This window comes from Crocuta crocuta, unplaced genomic scaffold, assembly GCF_008692635.1.
Source record: "Crocuta crocuta isolate KB4526 unplaced genomic scaffold, BGI_CrCroc_1.0 scaffold203, whole genome shotgun sequence".
In the NCBI taxonomy this organism is placed as follows: Eukaryota; Metazoa; Chordata; class Mammalia; order Carnivora; family Hyaenidae; genus Crocuta; species Crocuta crocuta.
The window spans coordinates 633,284-654,626 of NW_027529172.1; the positions used below are offsets into that span (position 1 = coordinate 633,284).

Consider the following 21,343-nt stretch of genomic DNA (forward strand, 5'->3'; position numbering starts at 1 on the left):
ATTTTAACTTTATGGGTTAGGAAAACAAAAAATGTAAGGTTAAGTTACTGATTTAAGAGAGATAGGTATGCCTATTTACCTATGCAAATATGGGATCTGGAATTTCAAAACTGTAAATTGTTTTCTTTGAATTTTTTAACGTTTATTTATTTTTGAGAGACAGAGTGTAAGTGGAGGATGGGCAGAGAGAGAGAGGGAGACACAGAATCCGAAGCAGGTTCCAGGCTCTGCTCAGAGCTCAATGCAAGGCTTGAACCCCTGTACTGTGAGATCATGGCCTGAGCTGAAGTTGGATGCTTAACTGACTGAGCCACTCAGGTGCTCCTGTAAACTGTTGGGTTTTTTTTGTTGTTGTTGTTTTTAATTTTGTTTAATTGCAAGTATACACTTGGACCAATTTATGCGTATCCATTGTTGAATACATTAGGAGAACAGAAGAGAAATTAAAAATTTTTACTACATAAACAAAATATATTTTTTAATTATTTATTCTGGGGGGGAGAGAAAGTTTGCAAACATGGACATGGGAAGAGTAAAGAGAGAGAAAGAGAGAGACACACACACAAAGAGAGAAAGAGAGAGAGAGAGAGAGAGAATCCCAAGTAGGTTCTTCTCTGCCATGCAGAGCCTGATGTGGGGCTGGAACCCATGAACTTTGAGATAATGACCTGGGGCTAAATCAAGAATAAGTTTAACTGACTTAGTCACCCAGGTGTCCCTAAAGGAAATATATTTTTTATTTGTTTTAATATATTACAGTTGATTTGAAGAATTTATTTGACTCTTAACAGAGTGAAAACATAATCTGTTATCAAATTCACCTCAAACGTAGGAAGTCAGAAAGATTCAAAAACTATTTGATTGTTGGTAGTTTCTTCCTTGCTTTTTCTAAAACAGAGATGCTATTAAATAGAATTTCCTGCACTTCCCAATTCAGTCTACCAAAGGCATACTTCTAATGTAAAAGACAGTTGAAAGATTAGAAATGATACTGAACTAAATTTTACATTTCCCATGTCTCTTGGCCTTTGGCACTGTGTAGGAATGACATTCACAATGTTCTGTACCGCTTTTTTCACAGCAGCTAGCAAAATCCCGTACTTGCTTTGCCCTGACAATCCATCAGAACAGGATTATTTTAAACTCTTCTTGCCTCTCTTTTCACACACACTTGAACACAAATGATCTTTATCCCCTGATGATATGACTTTATAAAAAGGCTCCTTGACGTACTAAGATAGACATTATACAGAGAATTTGAGCAACATTGTTTATTCACAAGGGATCATTTTCTCAAATGTGTTACCTTCTATATTTAATGCATATTAAGTTCCTTTTGCAGTTTATGGGAGAACAGGATAAATTGATCACCTCAAAAGTATCTTCTCATTCAAAAGTAAGTTCACATGCAGGGAATCTTACTGAAGGGAAACTTTGTTGAAGGACATGATGTATTAGAAGTATGCACTAATTACGATTACTCCTTTTCAAATGTTCTTCATAGCTTCCAATGAAAAGAATGAGACATGGATATTGAATACCCAGGTAGGATTTACTTCGTACCTGAAGCAGGTTTCAGAGGAGAATGTATTCAGTTATGTAAACAGGGAGTGGATATGAGGAAGGCAGAGATATGAAAGTAATTCAGTTGAGGTCATGCTAAATGTCCTTATCTGGACTATGCTAGAAAGAGTGGATTGGGATTATAGGAGGGTGAGAATCCTGAAGCAATCAAGCTCTGATGCTGGCCATATGCTGGTGTAATGCAACAGAGATGAGGCTTCAAGAACAGGGCCCCCAGAAAGCAGCTCCTCTTTCTAATCATTGCTTCTTGGCTTTTTGGCTAAGATCAAGTGTAGATTCCTCTTCCACCAGTTGTCTTTGTGCACATTGCCTAGTGTCTGAGCACTAGCTTACCATTAATTTGCAAATCAATTTACTTTTGAGTAGTAAAATTGACCTAGTTGTGTTATTAAAGGTGATATAATATATTTTTTCATGTTTTTTTTTCACAAATAGTTTATTGTCAGATTGGTTTCCACATAACACTCAGTGCTCATTATTTTTTCATGTTTTTAATGTGTATTTATTTTTGAGACAGAGAGACAGAGCAGGAGCAGGGGAAGGGCAGAGAGAGAGGGAGACAGAATCGGAAGCAGGCTCCAGGCTCTGAGCTGTCAGCACAGAGTCTGTGCGGGGCTCACACTCACTAGCTGTCAGATCATGATCTGAACGGAAGTAGGACACATAGCCCACTGAGCCACCTGGGTGCCCTGGTTTTCATTTTTAAATGATCTTAAATATTACCTAATGAGTAAAGTCCAATAAAAGTAGTATAATTAAAGTTCAAAAGTTTTATAATCATTATACTGTATACCTGAAAATAATATTACACTGTATATTAACTAACTGGAGTTTAAATAAAAACTAAAACAAAATAAAACATTTTGTTGTAATAAAATAAAATATAAACATGGTATACCATGTTTAAGAAAATAAATAATTTAGGGGTTCCTGGGTAGCTCGGTCATTTGAACGTCTGGTTTTGACTCAGGTCATGATCTCATGGTTTGTGAGTTTGAGCCCCACGTCAGGCTCTCTGCTGTCAGTGCAGAGTCTGCTTCAGGTTCTCTGCCCTCCCTACTGCCCTTTCCCCTCCTCTCTCTCTCAAAAAAAAAATTAAAAAAAGAAAATACATAATTTATATTAAATGAACTTCATATTAACTAATAGTTTTCCTATCCATTTATCCATTATTGATTTTTTTTTCAGAAAAAAGGTCAAAAATCAATTGTCTTCATTAAGAAACCACAATAATTATTATTAAATTATAAGATTTATATGCTTATAAAATATATGATAAATGATGACAATGCTCTTTAAAATAATCTTTCACTTAAAGGAGGAATATCTATTCCTTGTATTTCCTTCCTTATCTGTAGTTGTGAATAACTGAAACCAGAAGCTATAGAGATATTTTTAAAGGCATAAACAGCACCTCAAACATGTAAGTAATACTGTGTAAACTACAATAAATAATCTACAAAAGATCAAATTGCATATAATAACACATATGGAGTTTAATATATTTCATTATTTTATTATTAGGCATCAAACTGATGAAAAGATTTAGACTCCAGACCTACTCAAATGAAAGCTTAATTAATTAAATTATTCTGTAGGAAAATGTTCATATACACATACATACTATATATATAACATATATTTTTTTCTATGATAGACCCCTTTATTTTAAAAGTTTCTTACTAAGCCTAGTTTCACATCTGATCAAATTCCTGTATCCCCCACTGTTTTACCACTGTCTTGCTCTAAAAGAAAAAAAGGAACATCAAACACATTTTAGACACAATAATTTATAGAAGGCATTTCTTTAGATTTTTCATATATGGTGAACATGTAAAAAAGAGGTATCCAACTGTTACTATCAAGATAAATAGGGATCTGTAGAAAAATGTCACTTGCTAAAATAATTGAGACTAAAGGAAAAGAACCTTCATTTACAAGGTAATAATGTTAGGCAGACAGTTCATTGTGTAATTTAATGACAACATTGATTGCAAAACATTTTAATAGAGAAAACAAATACAAAACTATGAATGAGTGTTTATCACTTACCTCTCTTAATATTTCTGCTTGTACTTGTGGACTTATCTGAAGGACATGGGCAACGTCCCTCACATTTGACTGAGATCTGTTTTCCTAAGACACATGACTGATATTCTAGTTTGCACTGTATACAAAGAGAAAAAAAATAGTTATTTAGATACATTTAGTTAAACTAACAGAAAGTCACATGCTATGTGATTCTATTACACATGCTATGGTACAAGGCAAATGAATAGCATGGAATGAAGAACATTACACCTGGTTTCAAATCTATGAGTTCTAATTCCTAATCATGGTATTTGGAACTAGTTCCTTAAATGTTCTCAGTCTCAATTTTTTTAATATGAGTAATTGGGATAATAACAGAATCTACTGAGTTTTAAGAATCAAACAGGTAGTTTTCCTGGAACAACAGCTACCATGAACTGGGCTCTCAGTAAATGTAACACAAGCTGAATGAAATTACAGTCAAACATTCAAAATTATTATAGCACATGAAGCTTGGGGGTGTATTGGAATTGCTTTGTTTTGTTTTCAGTTTAGCTTGGTTTTGCTTTGCTTTTCTTTGTAAACATTACTCTTCGTAAAAATTTTAAGCCTGAGTACCTTAACTCATTCTTAATGCTTCATAACTGCACAATTTGACATGATTTTTAAAATTGTAAGCCTACTCCATCTTTTAAGAGGCAATAATTAGTTTCCTACTTTAAAAGAAATAGATCTTGCTAATTCTGAAGTAATGTGATTTCTTTAGTGGCTACGTCCATAATTTACTCAGTGCAAATTATTTTAAAATTAAATAGGGCAGACTTTCTGGCTCCAATCGACAAATGCACCAGTGACTAATTTAATTCAGCTTCAGCTGATACCAAGAAGCACAGAATACACCCAATGACTAATCAGATTACTCATATCTGTAAAACATTTTTTCTTTGTCAAATAACTCTTTAATGGACAGGCTAAATTCATAACGAGTCTTTCAACAAATGAGTAAAAAGTATACTTGGAATATATTTGTAGTAGCTTAATGGGCCTTTTTTGGAGGAATAAATTCTTTCAAAGAAATTATTTTTTATTATTCAATGTTTAAGTAATTAAAGGAAATGATTTTGACTTATAAAATCACAATGGATTTTAAATGTGATTAAAATGCCCATTAGCTAATCAAAAATAGAAATAAATAAGAAATTATAAGCACTTTATTGAAACTCAGATAAGTTACATAAAACTTTGAGACTTCAAATTAATATATATTATTTTACTGTAACTTATATTAACATAATATTTCAGAAATCTGGATCTGGTGTATGAAAATTCTGACTTATGACAAAATTAAGAAAAGTTCAAGAACAATTGTAAATCTGAGCAGACAAAGCCAAAAGTCAATACTAATTATAGCTAATACTGAATTTTTAAATATGAAAATATGTTAGCTCCCTCCAAAGATGTGCTATGCCATACCCCTTTATATTCCAAATGTGGTTTATTTTAAAAGTGTTTTTTTATTCAAAGAAAATGAAAACCAGAAAAATAATTGTATGAACAACAGAAATACATGAGTTGTTAGTTTAAAAAAAGTTTCACCTCTTAGATAACTTTCTTTGACAAAGCACAAATTTCAAAGCTGTCTAAAATTTGCGTATGGTGAAATTATAGTTTTGAAAAAGAATTATTAAGTAAAAACAATTTATTCTTCAGAATGATTCTACCAAACACTTTTTTCCTGTTACACTTCTGTAAAGACCAACAGAATCAGAAAGATAGCATTTGCTATCTATAATGCATCCCACGTTCATAGTTATAAGAGTCTAGCTTCCTGTAATCAGAAAACCATTGAGTTTTATTTACTTATGGGTTGATTTTAAAACACATATCTTCATAAATAAATGTATTCAAAGAATATTAGGACATTAAAAGTACTATTTTAAAATATTTTTTTAGCTACATCTACTGATTGGATTTCTAATTAATGACATTCAATTTACTTAATTATCACAAAGCTGAAATATTTATAAAGGTATAAGTGAACTGAAATATCACATAAAGGGCATGCTCATTAGTTTATAATTACCAAAAAATGGAAATTCTGCAGAGAAAGACATGATTAATGCATTTCTGATTATCTAAGACCCTGAGCATTAAGAATTCTTAAGTTAGGAGTTATTGTGAAAAGAAAGCCCACAAAATGAATTTTTCCATGGTCAAAGTTGACATTTATCAGGGCAAGCTAAGTTAAAGTCACTTGTTTAATTACAGGATCAAAGAAGAAAATGTAATCTTACTATAGGAAAGATTTAGTCTATTCATAAAAAAGACCCTAACCATCAGGGTAATAAACACTGAGACAGGTTATTATTACAGATTTTTAAGATGATGCAATCACTATGGTCTTGTTGGGTGGCTTAAATCGGAGGTTTTCAGTTGGGGTAATTTTGCCCCCAGGGGACAATTGGAAATGTTTTTTGATTGCTAAACTTATGCCGGAGGAATTACTGTTGGCATTTACTAGTCAGAGGCCAGGTCACCTGCTAAACATCTTGGAGGGCACAGATAAGCCCCCCCAAAAAGCATTATCTGACCTCCAATGTCAATAATGGCTGATTTAGGTACTAGTCAATCAAAAGACAATAAATAAGTAACTGAATTCTCAAGATTCCTTCCATATTTCCTTAACATTCTTTTTTTGGTCATGCATTAAAGTAATGCATATAAGGTAAAAACAGTGGTATAAAATACAAGTTTCAAGTATTTAAATTATCCAGAAAAAAAAACCCTGAAAATACAACAGGTTTTTTGTATTTTCAGATAAAACAACAAAATACACAGTTTATAAATGATGACTTTATTTGAGGTATCATTATCGGCAAACACTGTATTAAGCAATTTTGATGCATTATATTCTGAATGAGGTAAGATAGGCGTATTTTTAAAAATAGGTTTTTCAAGTGAAGCTCAGAGAATTTTAACTGATCAAAAATGCATGGCTAAAATGGAATTTAGCACTATTTTATAGTGCTTCTCAGGTAGAACAAGATATAATTAGCAGTAGGTAAAAATAGCAACAATGTCCTCTTTTTGTAGTGATGAAAATTTTGATTCAAGAGAAAAAATAAATTGGGAATTTGGAATATTATGAATCACTTTTTTTAGTGTTTGTTTTAATTTACCTTGGACTGCCTAATATATTACATTATGCATCTTTAATTCCTTAGACAACCAATATCACGTCTAAGAGCTCTCATGAATAGAATTCCTCATAGTCAGCTATAGTTAACCCTTCTGCAAGTAAGTGTTCTTCAGTTGAGGTTTTCTGATCCCCACTCTGGTGTTTCACATACAAAGACAACCAGAGGAGGGAAAAAAAGACTTGATTTAGACTTGAATCCATTCACTCATTGGGATTTACCAGTTACCCACACACATTATTACTGTAGCATAAGTGACAAGCAGAGAGTTGCAAAAATCTTTGGCAACCCTATGTGCTAAAGTGGACACTACACCATTGTTTTCTGTTTGTCACTCTACTTTTCCTTAAGAAGTAACACCTTACTTATTGTGAGTAAACCTCTCCGTTTGTCACCACAAACTTTATTTTGGGAAACTAATTTGTACATACAAATGTTATAGCGTATCCCCCTCAGCACAAGGTGAAAGTCCTATAACGTGGTGGTTAAAGTCTTCCTATATTCTTATTCAGATCTGTCCCTTAAAAGGGACAACACTAGAAATGTGAGCACAGATTCTATTAAGCAAAACAAAATGAGAGAAGGGGCAACTGGGTCCTAAGAATGTTAAAGTCCTTCACTTAAGCAATCTTTATGGCTAAATGATATGCAAGTCAATTTCCCCTTAGTCCTTATACCTCAAACTGTTTCTATCAGACATCTAGAAATTAGGTATTATAAAGACTAGTTGCATTTAAGCTGAGAGGAGATGACATGAGGACAGCAAGGGTACTTTAACCCAGGTTAGTAAATTTACAAGCCTCATCATGTAGTCATGAACCAGTTAAGATATTGCACAGTTGGCAACTAGACTATCTGACCAAGAGCTGCCAGGAAAAAATAAGACAATAGTATACTTAGCCCTTATTTTACTGAATTTATTCTCTTAGTGTAGTGTACTCTTTGAACCAATAAATCTCTAATTATTATTACAGATATTTTTATTCTGAAATTAAACAAAAGATTCCCAAAAGAAATTCCTCATTTGGTACAAACCTTACAATATGTTGTAGTGCAAACTGAGAACATGCCAAGAAGAAAACTACTCAACGTATGGGTTATGGACTCAAAACTGATGAAATACTGTTTGTTTGTTTGTTTGTTTGTTTGTTTGTTGCATGATTTCTCCTTGAAGAGTATTGGAGAATGTTCACAGATGTACAGGGGGGTACTTTTAAATCAACTTAATCCAATGTAGTCCTAGAATGTCAGAATTGTTTATTCCCTCTCCTCAGTTGAGATTGTGAATATATATATATAAAACCTTACTGCTTTTTATAAGAAATCACTTGATTGAGTTATAAGATCATATATTATCAAACGTCTCTTATTTTGTGATCTTTGTGCACAATGCAGCAATCCCCTATGTATTTTTCTCATTGCAAGGCCATCATGGTTAACAGGTATCTTAGAATTCAAAATCTGCTGATAATTTTTAAAAATTATCAAAAATATAGTGTTTATTTTACAATTATTTGCTTCTCACAGATTTTATTAATTTTTTTCATCAAACTAAGCTTCTTATTTAAATTATTCCAGACAAATGTTGTTTTCAATAATCAGCAGTAGTTTGAATGAAAATAAAACTTATAAAAAAAAACCATGGTGTTGGGTTACTGATATAATATATACATAAAAGTAGTGAAATCATTTTAACTTACTGTTGATTTCTATTTTCATTATTAATGTTAGTATATAATATGTGCTTTGGCAGATACCAACTCAGGCTCTTCCAGAAGGGTATGGAGTGGTTAAAAAATAATTAAGAAGTGGATGAAAATAGAAGGTCATGATACTAAGTACTCCTCAAAATTAGGATAATATATAAGAAGAAATTATATTAACATATAAATGGGAGTAAATTTTAAAAAAATAAATGGCGATAAGTAACAAGGGATGCATTTAAAAATAATACACAGGGATATGAAGGATTCAGGGCAGAAAGTTAAATTTAGCTAACAAGAGAAAAGATTCCAAAGACCTGAAATTTTTAATGACTTTAACAATCATACAAACATAAAAATACTAAAGTGCGGTAGCTAGGGCATACATTTCAATGTCTATGGGGCTTACACATTTAAGGTTTTATATTAACTATTTCAATGAACTTGGAGTTTGAGCACATTTTTTTGTTTATTATGCCTAGGAAGTACCAAGAATCTATTTCAAATTATGTACTATTATTATAACTAAGATATATGCTGAATGGTCTTTAACGCCTAACCAGTTTTATGCACTGGTAGCAGTGATATACTTTGGAATGTGTTAAAAGGGAAAGAGCTTGTGCCATTAGTTTGATACACAGATACAAACACATAAAACTTAGTTTTCCCACTGTGTAATTAATGTTTCCTCTTGAGTAAACCTGAGGGAGTAACCTGGGAAGACACTACCTCCAGAGGGCCGTCTGTTGACTCACTACAAAAATACAGGTGCATCTATGACTACCATGGCTCATTACACATGTTTGGAAAGGAAGAATCCTGGCAATGCTGACTATGGAAAAGAAGATGGACCTGTTAACTGGGTGACCAAAACATTGTAAGGGATGAGTTTATATAAGAAAGGTGCATTTAAAAGGGAAAACCAACAAGGATAAGGTGAGACAGAGGTGGCAAAATGGTAGAAGCAAACAAGTTAACCTTTCAGAAGTTAACAATTTATTAAGATTTATAAATGAACAAGTATCATTCTAGGATACCCCACATACAAATACATCTGTAACCAATTCCAAATATTCCTCTATATATTTTTATCTGATAAAAAACTTAACATGCATTCATACTGATATCTCCAGTTCCAATCCAACATCTCAAGATTCTTTCCAGCCTCCCATTTTCCATATTTGTAAGAACTTTCTCCAACAATAAAAAACATGTTTACTTATATGATCACTCTACTTTCTTAATTGCCCAACAGAACCTATCTAACAATCTTGTTGGCCATCTCTTCAGCATAGAAATTCCAGTAATATTTCCCACTAAATACACCATGTTCTTAGGCATGAGTAGTCCCACCGGCATGCTGTATTTCCAGGTTCAACTATTCTCCATTCACCACTGTGCCGTGGATCCACTGACTTACTGTGAGCCAGGGAGGGAAGGGAAGGCACCTAACTTTATATTTTCTCTCTCCCTGTAGCTCCATTAATTATTAAGAGAGGAGGGCTGAAGCCTCACAATGTGCGAGTGACATTTGACAATGTCTCCCTGTAGAAATTGCTTTATATACCTCAAAACCATTTTTATTACATACATACAAGATTAGATTTATTCTATTAGATTTTTCAGGTGAATTAACATGTTAATCATTTTGTAGCAATCCTCTTTATCTGCTATGACTTTTATTGGGAAATGTAGTTTTTCTGACATCTTAGAGCTACCTTACTATTTTGTAGTCTTGGAGGACATGTCCTTCTAGACATCCTGTGTTTCTGTACATCTTAGGAGCAGAGGCACTGATACCCTTTTGTTTTGTATTATCTATCCAATTTTGTTTGTATAGTAATATCTTTGCAAGATAGTGATAATTCTTCCTCTCTCTGGAAGAAAGGGCAGATTTGCTTGCTTCCCAGTAAAATAAAAATAGTGTCTCAGCATAAGGCAAAGTTTGAGCAGGCTTGTTTACAGCCCATTATGAAATATCCAGATTTCCTTAGCTGTGACACAGACCCAGTGTGTGTGGAATATCCAACTGGGTTTCTGTGCATTGTCCCTGTGGGACTGGTGGCAAAAGGAGAATTGACACAAATATAAACATTATGCTTCTTGTGTCATAAGTAATACATTCCTTTGTCTCTGAGCCAGGAGTCTTAGGTCTTCTGCTAGCATGTGTAAACTCTGGCATCTATTTGCAAGTAGGGTAAGAATCTAAGACCTTTCACAGTTCTTTTGGCAATGAGGATGGGAAGCTTACAGGTAAATAGTTTTCTGGAAATAAAAGGACACTAAGCCCCATGGACCAGATTAGAGGTTATGAGAAGACTGCCCAAGTTCCAATAGTGAATGCTCAGAATGCTCTCACCTGAGTCATGAGCCAAAAGGGAAAAAGGCTCATCCACTCTTCTACCTGCTATTGAAAATTTTGAGCCTGAGCAGCAAGAGGTAAGGTTGGCTGAATCTAATTAAATAGTGCTCTGGTTATTGTTCACTATCCTCCAGCCAGGAGGAGGAATACAATAGAGTCAAGCATTCTATTTCCAAATGAGACACAGGCCATGTACAGTCATCCAAATGTACTGAAGAGCTTTGGGCTAGGGAAGAGATTCAAACTTGTATGGCTAAGTTGGATGCAAGCATCACCCAGCATTCCAGGTTCTGTTGAGAAAGGTGACCCTGGATTTAACTGTTGAGGTTTGGGCACATTTACAATATGGAAGGTAAGTCAACATGACCTTTCTGTGAGGATTTTTTGGGCCAACTCAATATATGTTGCAGTTGCTTCTACATCTGAATGTATAGCAGGTATTAATGTACTATATATGTTTACACTTTGCTATGTTATAAATCAGTGTAAAGTCTCCCTTATCAAGAAAGAGCCAAGAGCCAAGAGTTTTCTAGTGGGAAAATCTTGCCACTGTTGCCACTTCCTTCTACAGATGATGCCCTGTTGGTTGGAAAGTCAGTAGCTTCAGTCTCAATGACTCTGACTGTAATATTATTCCAATCCCACCAGCAGGGATGACAGAATAAACTCCTGACAAAATTCATAAGTCTGCTTGCTAAGTAAAGTTTCTTAGGACGATTTGGGTGGATTCACAATGCTCAGTCTGTTATTCCTTTGGCCATCACTACCATAAAGCAGTCCCAGTATCTAACTGGACTTGTGGAGTTTTGAAATGTACATGCTTCTCTCTTGGGCATTTTGCTTGTTCCTTTATATCAGCTAAACCAACAGGCTTATTTGGAAGCTGTTCAGCATGCTGTGTCATACTCCCTATCTTCAAGGCTCCACAATCCTCATGGACCCTTTCAGCTACAAGTCTCTGTTGAATTTTTTTTCAGGTGATGCTATTGCTATCCCAGTACCATCTGCTAAATCTGGCCACATCCTTTTGTCCTTTGAAAAAAAAAAACATGCATCACATGTTTGACTTTTTGGATTATTTGTAGTCTGACAGCTGTGTACCTTTTATCACAAAATTCCTAAACACGGTGACGGGTAAAGTATCTAATGCCCTTTACCATCCACAAGCTTCTGATATTGTAAGCATTGGTATGGTCTCTTTAAAAATCTCAAAGAGGACTCTGACTGCCTCTTCACTTTAGGAAAGCAGTTTGGTCACTGAATTTTGCTGTCTCCAGGAAGGGAATTTAATCCTCTCAGCTGGGTCCTTAGTAATTAACAAGATGAAAAGAGGTTATAGGTACTTATTTGAAATATTCAGGCTTTTTATTTCCTTCCCCCAGTGACAAATCCAGGCTGGCTTGGTTGCTTTTCCTGCAGGTGACAGCCTGGCCTAAAGGAACCATGGGAATTCAAGCTTAATTCCCATTCAGCCACCTGGATTATTTTGTTGGATTAACATGGCCCAGGATCACACTGCTCACTAAGTCCCCTGACAGTAGTCCATGCGGCTCAAAGTTGGGAACAAAATGCATCTCTCTAACTCCTATTTCCCTTGTCCCTCCTGGAATGGACTCTTGTAGATGAAATGTTTGTGTGTAGCGTTTAGGAGTTGATAGGAAGAAAGGGGAAATTTTAATTTCTCTATTGGGGCACACTAACCTTGTGTTTATAGAGCAACAAGCTCAGTGCCTAGGGAGGGAACACCTTAGACTCTGTGAGAAATGGCGGAGGATGAGAAGTTAACGGTCTTTTGTCTTTAAGAGCCACCCCTATTTCTTTCCTCCTTAAGGAAAGTGCCCTTGTAGGCTTTCCCAAAGTGTTGCAAGTGCCTTAAATTTAAATGCTGGATTCTCCTTTCCCTTGATGTGTTCCTCTCTATTCTGCTTCATCTAACTGAGAAGCCTATCAGAAAGAGAAAAGGATGGCATCAGCTCCTGAGCCTCCCACGCAAAGCACCTGCCAATACCTCCAGAAGCCTTTCCCACTTCCATTCTCCACCATTCAGTGAGACACTGAATGCCATTCAGCTGGCTGCTGCAAAAATTGTACAGATTGAACAGAGTGCTTTTAAGCATCACTCCAAAAACAAGAAGTCAAATAAATTATTCTAACTCAATTAGAAAACCAAAGATCTTCCAGCAGGCTGGAAGGTCACATTTGATGCACTGTCAATCTGTCCACAGAAAAATGTAGTTCTTACTTCCAAGTCACACCGGTTTTAATGTTATTTTGTTTCCACGACACTATGTGTACTATTGGAACTATTCTCCTGTATGGAAAACAGGCAATAATTTGCCTCCATATAGAAAACATGGTGAGTCGCACCTCAGCAGTGGTCTAAGAGAACTTCAACTGCTTTAGGAAGCACCACCAGTGGATCAGGTAGCTCTCAGAAAACTGAGATCTTTCCTAAATGAATCCATACTTGGTCATTCAATTCTAGACTCATTTTTTATGAGCACCTCACCAGGAATTTCTTTCTATAACATCAGGTACCCAATTGGTACACATTTGTCACTGATCTTAGGTGAAGTGATCAGTGATACCACATTGTTCCCAGCAGGCATTCAGGTCAGCCTCAACTGACTGCCCAGGGTTTTATGAATAATTATCCTAGATTTCTCCTTGTAGGCCAAGTAGGAGTCTATGCAATGATTAATGCATCTTGCTATGCTTGGATTAAATTCTCATGTCAACTAGAAAGACTAAGACAAAAAATTAAGGTAAAAGATTTCTAGATTTCTAAAGGTAAACCCTGATGGCTTATGGGATTTGTTCAGGTGGTTGGGCCATGACCCCAGAGTGGGGAAGGGAGACACCTTGAGGTCAATTTTGTTTTTTGGTTTTTTTATTTTTAACCTTTATTCATTTTGAGAGACAGAGTGTGAATGGGGGTGGGGAGGGGAAGAGAGAAGCAGGCTGGAGCACGCTCTGGATTCTGAGCTGTCTGCACAGATCCCAACGTGGAGGTCAAACTCATGAACTGTGAGATCATGACCTGAGTGAAAACTGGATGCTTAACCAACTGACCCACCCAGGTGCCCCATGTTGAGGTCAATATTGTATGTAGGCTTGTCTCATTCTTCTGCTTGGAGCTTCCTTGCTATTAGCCTTAATTAAACGCTGCATGAGACAAAATGAGGGGATCTGGTGTCAGCACCTGTTGATGATATTAGTTGGAAAGGTTGATGGAGTGGTGTGTTTACAGAAAAATTCTCTAGAAGTCAAAAGATGTAGAAATGAAAGATGGAATATTGTTTGGAGGTAGTTCACTATACATTACTCATATTTCTACATATCTTGCAATCAGAGGCATTGGGCGTTTTGTGCTGCACAGTTTTTTCAAAGATTTCTGTGTAGCAGATTTGGATGATATTTTCTCCTGAAGTACTTATTTTGAATTTTCTTTAATTTTCTTTCAGTATTTTAAGTTTATCTTTCCATTATTTTCTGAATCTCATTAGTTCTGTTAAGATAATTTTTGTTGTTGTAATAATATAATATTTAATTTTTTTCATTGACTAGATTTTATTTTTATAATCTGTTATTTTACTACAATGTGTCTATATTTAAATTTCTTCTTATTTATTTTACTTTGTACAAATTATGTTTCTTATACTGGGGTTTCATGCCTTTCAACATTTCCGGAAATTTTTTCCATTTCTCTTTTATTATTATTTTTCACCTTATTATTGCTGGCTTCTCCTTCTGTATTTCAGAATAGTTTTTTATACATTTCATTCTACCTTATATTCTTTACCTTTTTGGATCATTTTTCTGAAGCATTTTCTGAAAGATGTGTGCTGTTTTTCTGAAAAACTCAGTTTGCTTTTGTTTAATTGCCTTCCTTCAGGTGCAACAGCATAATCAGGCCATTGCCAGTCCACATAACAAGACTAATTTCCTTGGCAGACAGAATTTAAGGTGGAGGGAAATTAAAGAGCATTATAACATATAGTGATCATAGAGTATATGTACAGAGATTGTGGGGAAATGCATAACTTGCTTAAAAAGTCACTGAAAAGGTTATGACAGCCACATACCAGTGGATCAAAATCTTTTAGATTTAGATGTTGTTAATGGTTAGTATTTCAAAGACAAATGGGTGAAATGACATAGTTTTGCCAACTTTTCAGCTTCCTAAGGAATTAAAAATAAAATTTAAGTATCTATTTATTTATTTATTTTTAAATGTTTATTTATTTTTTGAGAGACAGAGAGAGACAGATGTGAATGGGGGACGGGCAGACGGAGAGAAAGAGAGAATCTGAAACAGGCTCTAGGCACTGAGCTGTCAGCATGGACCCCGACACGGGGCCTGAACCAATGACCTGTGAGGTCATGACCTGAGCCGAAGTCAGATGCTTAACCAACCAAGCCACCCAGGTGCCCCTTAATAAAGTTTAAAAATTACAAAAAATCATTATAATACAACTTTAGTTTTGTGAATGGATAACACAAACATAGTCATTAACACAAAAGTAAAAAGTTATAATCTCAAAAATACATCAGTATATAAATTTAGATATTGGTTACAATTTTGTCCTAAACTCATTGAATGGCAGCTACCAATATATAAAACTCAAGAGTCTTGAACAAGCCATGAAAGTAAGCTTGTGTCTGTGTTAAGGCTAGCAAGTGTTGTGTATAACATAATCCATAAAGCAATCTTCTGGAGAAGAAGAAGCGGCAGGTATTTAGAGTATGGACAGGAACTTGAGCTTGAACCCTCAAAAATACAGCATGCTCCCTTAACTTCAAAAAGCCACCTTCCAAAGCTAATTATGGTACTAAAGTGTTTTAAACTAGAAAGTAAAGATGCAGTTAAATTTCTTCATTTAATACAAGTTGAAGAAAAATAATTTAGTCAGTGAAACAATTTAGAAGCAAGGCCAAAATATCCATTGTCACAGCAATAACATATTGTTCATTATTTATAATTGAACAGTGGAAGAATTGTCCACATATATAAAAATGGAAGCAACTCATTTGCTGTAACAATTCTTTTATAGATGTGGCACATAGTTTTCAAGTCTAAACTTAATTTTCTTAATTCTCCTATATCTTTTTGGAAAACAAAAGTCACTCATTGCTATAAATTATTTCTCTTAACTTTATTTGTGCATTTAAATGCACTAAATGCTCAACACTTTATATTCCATACATGTAGAATTATCTGAGAATAAATCAATCAAGGATTGAAGAACAAAGTAGTTAGGATTTATTTTTACTCAAAACTTTCCTAGGAAATATTTAAGATTATGAAAATTCACTGATTATTTTTCCTTGTTCAAGTTCAACTGACTGAAAAATTATATTTTGTCCTTACTTGGTAATGATATTTTACCAAAACATGTAATATTTACAGAAAAAGTATATATTAATTAGTTTCTCCTGAATGAATAATTTTTGGTTGACAACAAAATATTACATGGGAAGTATACCCTCAATTGACCTCTAAGGAAATAACATGTCCATACCATGCTAAACACTTAACACTAGCAAATGACTCCAAACTTTTTCATTTCTCTCAGCTGAGTTTTGTACTTCCCACCACTTCACTGTATTTCTTCCTAAAATCTGTTCAAATAAATTAATATTGTAATTATATAAATTAATTAAATATGACTTAATATGCTTAAATATCAGTGCAAAATTGAGGATTGGGTTTCTATGAAAACAAAGTTAAGTGTCTAAGATTCAATGAAGGTAGAATATTTTTTAAAAAGTTCATATCTAGCTAACCAGGTATGAAATAATTCCAAAGGCTGGGAATAGAGTCATGTAAAAGTTAAATAATATTCTACTCATTAAGCTGTCTTTTAGAATCCTGCTCCATTTTTTTAATGTTCATTTATTAATTTTGAGAGAGACAGAGACAGCATGATTTGGGGAGGGGCGGAGAGAGTGGAGTGAGAGAGAGTCCCAAGCAGTTTCAGTGCTGCCAGAGCAAAGCTGGATGTGGGCCTGGAATCCAGGGAGCCGTGAGATCATGACAGAGAGCCAAAACCAAGAGTTGGTTTTTTTCATTTTGTTTTTTTAGAAAGAGAGGGGATGAACAGGGGAGGGGCAGAGAACAGGAGACACAGATCCAAAGCAGGCTCCAGCCTCTGAGGTGTCAGCACAGAGCCTGACCCGGGGCTCAAACTCACGAACCGAGAGATCATTACCTGAGCCGAAGTCGAACGCTTAACTGACTGAGCCACCCAGGTGTCCCAATTCTTCTTCTATTTTAAGTAAATATTTAGGAATTCACTATTTCCCCAACAGTTGAAGACAACACAGAGTTTTCATTTTGTGCCTCAATATATGCTGAGGGGGTAGTAAAAGGGATTAATGGAAACCAAATCATTGGATAAGGGACAAGAAAGTTTGTCTGACAATTAGAGCTCCCCACAAATATAGACATTTATCTCACAGAACAGATCTTATTAGACACCTGTGTATTGTGTAGAAGCTTGTACTATATGTCCTATTGAGTTCCTTTCAAATCTGAAAATTTATGAAAAAGTTCAGTCATACAATTGCATTCAATGTTCAGTGATTTAATAAGAACTTATCCCAGTCAATGATTCTGTTAATATGCTGCAGTTGTAATCTTGATCGAGTTGACATACCTAAGCCAAAAGTAAAACCTAGACTATGTTGAAAAACAGTTCAAATAGAAACAGTGCACATGTATTTCTGAATGTTGATCTTCCAGCATAAAATTAGCTCACACAAAGTATTCAGAGGAAGGTACATAGGACAATTACATTCTAAATACTAACAGATACAACACATCAAAATGGTGACGTGTCAAGAAATCGTTTATCTTTTAAAATGTACATAAAGCTACTAGAATTAGTAACTATTCCTAAGACAAAGTAATAGAATACTTCAAATATGGAAAACAGGGAAAAAGAAGACATAATAGTAGAATGTTGAAACAAAAAGGGATTTTCTCAAGTTGCAACAAAAAAGTAAATGGCCTCCATTAATTCTATTGTTTTAGTTTTTTAAAAAAATAAGAATCCAAAAACAATAATTTGAAGGGATGCAACAGTGGTTCTCAACTGTGCCTACACATAAAAATTCCCTGAGGAGATTTTTAAATTCAGATTCATAGGATCCCATCTCAAACCAAGTTAAGTAGCATGTTTGTATCAAGAGTTGGGAGCTCCAGCATATAATGGTTACATTTTCTACTTGCCTTACCTTAAAACAAACATATACACAGGCATTCGATTTCTTATACATTTCTAAGGAATTCACCATGACTAAGTTCCATTGCCAAGCACTGTATGACTAAATATGAAAGGGAAAAAAAGAGTTCAAATTCATTCACTGTGTTGTCCCCAGGGAGTTTATGTTACTGATGCCGTACTGAGTTCTAAAACATTAATATTATTTATTGACTTCTACTCAGCAAATGTAGTATCCAATTTACACAAATCAGTGACAAATATACCCATGGTCTAATATAGATGCTATATTGGAGAACAATTCCTAGTTCTTACTGAAGCAATATAATCAAAATAGACTTTGCCTGTAGTAAAGAAACAAAGACCTTTATCTTTTGTGTCAATTTCACGAATGATTACCTCTCAAATAACCTTGACCAGACTTATATTTTGATTTTTCTGGCATTGTGAATTTAAAAGAATTCAGAAAACATTTGTTCTTTTAAAATGAAACATTAACTAGGCTTATATGAAAAGTGTCAATTGGTTTTCTTAACAGGAAAAAAATCAGATATTAAAAAATACTTCTTATAAAAATCACAAAGGCCCAATATTTTTTCAAGGAAATATTTTTTTTCATAGTTTTTCATCCGTTCCTTTGTCTTTTTGTGTATACATCTTAAAAAATATCTGCTAAGGATTTCTAGAAAAGCTGATAAGTTAAGAACTTAAATTCTAATAAAATAATTATTCCAAATTGGTCATACTGTGTATGAGATATACTTTCCAAAATTATATCCTAGTTAGGGCATTTGACTGAAGTCTTCCTTTGGATACCTTGTGATCACCTCTTTCTCACCCCATTCCCCAACTTTGCACCTACTATACTTTGTAATGACTTCACCAATTAAGTTGTACAATGGAAACGTGATTTATAATTTCCCCTCCATAAACTGACCTGAAGTTAAAGAGGAAGCATTGTGAGTCCAAAATAGAACCTGAAGGAATATTATTTGTAGTTATTAAACAGCCCAATGCATGGGAGCCAAAATAAAGAAAGATCATAGGAAGGCCAGGAAAGCAGGACTGGGCTTCCATCCTCAGGGTCCCACATCCTGGGCTGGTAGTACCTGGCTCTGGTCAGTATTTTCTTAATTTAAATCCAATCTAGTTAACATATAGTGTAGTAATTGTTTCAGTAGTAGAATTTAGTGATTCATCACTTTCATATAACACCCAGTGCTGGTCCCAATAAGTGCCTTCCTTAATGCCCATCACCCTCAAGCAACCCTCAGTTTGTTTTCTGTATTTAAGAGTGTCTTCTGGTTTGCCTCTATGCCTCTATCCCTCTCTGTATTTATCTTTTTCCCCCTTCCCTACCCCTATGTTCATCTGTTGTGATTTTTAAATTTCACATATGAGTAAAATCATATGACATTTATCTTTCTCTGATTTATTTCACTTAGCATAATACCTTCCGGTTCCATCCAAGTTGTTGCAAATGGCAAGATTTCATTCTTTTTGATCACTGACTAATATTCCATCACACATACACACACACACACACACACACACACACATACCACCTTCTTTATCCATTTATCTGTTGATGGACATTTGGACTGTTTCCATAATTTGGCTATTGTTAATAGTGTTGCTATAAACATTAGGATACATGTGACCTTTTGAATCAGTGCCTTTGTATCATTTGGATAACTACCTACCAGTGCAATTGCTGGGTCATAGAGTAGTTCTATTTTTAATTTTTTGAGGAACTGCCATAGTGTTCTCCAGAGTGGCTGCACCAATGGCATTCCCACCAGCAGTGCAAAAGCTTATGAAAGACACTGAAGAAGACACAAAGAAATGGAATAACATCCTATGCTCATGGATTAGAAGAACACATACTATTGAAATGTCAATACTATCCAAAGCAATTTGCATATTCAATGCAATCCCTATCAAAATACCACCAGCATTATTCACAAAGCTATAGCAAAAAATGCCAAAGTTTGTATAGAACCAGAAAAGACCCTGAACAGCCAAAGCAATGTTGAAAAGAAATCAAAGCTGGAGGCATCACAATTCTGGACTTTAAGCTGCAGTCCAAAGCTATAATCATCAAAACGTATGGTACTGGCACAAAAACAGACATATAGATCAATGGACCAGAATAGAAAACCCAGAAGTGGACCAGTGAATGTACGGACAACTAATCTTTGACAAAGCAGGAAAGAATATATAATGGAAAAAAGACAGTTTTTTCAACAAATGGTGTTGGAAAAACTGTACATGCAGAAGAATGAATCTGGACCACTCTCTTACACTATACACAAAAATAAATTCAAAATGGATGAAAGACTTAAGTGTAAGACAGAAAACCATCAAAATCATAGAGGAGAAAACAGGCAACGACCTCTTTGACTTCAGCCATGTGTTCTTACTAGACACATCTCTGGAGGCAAAGAGCAAGTAAAAGTAAACTGTTGGGGCCTCATCAAGATAAAAACTTCTGCACAGCAAAGGAAACAATCAACAAAACTAATAAGCAACTGATGGAATGGAAGATGATATGTGCAAATGACATATCCGATAAAAGGTTGGTATTCAAAATCTATAAAGAACTTATCAAACTCAAAGCATCCCCCCTCCAAAAAAACACAAAAAACAAAAAACAAAACAAAACAAAAAACCCAACGAAATAATCCAGTGAAGAAATGGACAAAAGTCATGAAGAGACATTTTTCCAAAATAGACATCCAGATGACTAACAGACACATGAAAAAATCACTTATCAGCAGGGAAATACAAATCAAAACACAATGAGATACCACCTCACACTTGGCAGAATGGCTAAAATTAAAAACTCAGGGGCTCCTGGGTGACTCAGTCGGTTAAGCATCTAACTTTGGCTCAGGTCATGATCTTGTGGTCTGTGAATTTGAGCCCCACGTTGGGCTCTGTGTTGATGGCTCAGAGCCTGGAGCCTGCTTAGGATTTTGCATCTCCCTCTCTTTATACCCCTTCCCCACTCATGCTCTCACTCTCCCTCTTTCAAAAATAAGTAAATATTAAAATAAAAAACTCAAGTAACAACAGATATTGGTGAGGATGTGGAGAAATGTCTGGTATTTAACATATCAGGAATACTTAGGTAAAGGATTAGAAATCTCAAAAAAGGAGCTTCATGGGCCATACTAAACCTAGAATTTGGAGAACACCATTACTGTGAGTTCAGATGCCTATGAGCCGCCCCAAAGC

The 21,343-nt window shown here is 34.8% G+C and overlaps 1 protein-coding gene and 1 pseudogene across 1 annotated transcript in view; one reads left to right on the plus strand and one right to left on the minus strand.

Moving 5' to 3' along the window:
- The window catches only part of SPOCK3 (SPARC (osteonectin), cwcv and kazal like domains proteoglycan 3), a 473,254-nt gene that overhangs the window by 147,477 nt on the left and 304,434 nt on the right, over window positions 1–21,343 (minus strand). The window contains exon 6 of the mRNA XM_077757608.1: window positions 3,637–3,751. Within this exon, the coding sequence (XP_077613734.1) occupies window positions 3,637–3,751 (115 nt within the window). The remainder of the gene's footprint in view (window positions 1–3,636; window positions 3,752–21,343) is intronic.
- Window positions 1,824–1,965, plus strand: LOC144226245 (U2 spliceosomal RNA; annotated as a pseudogene).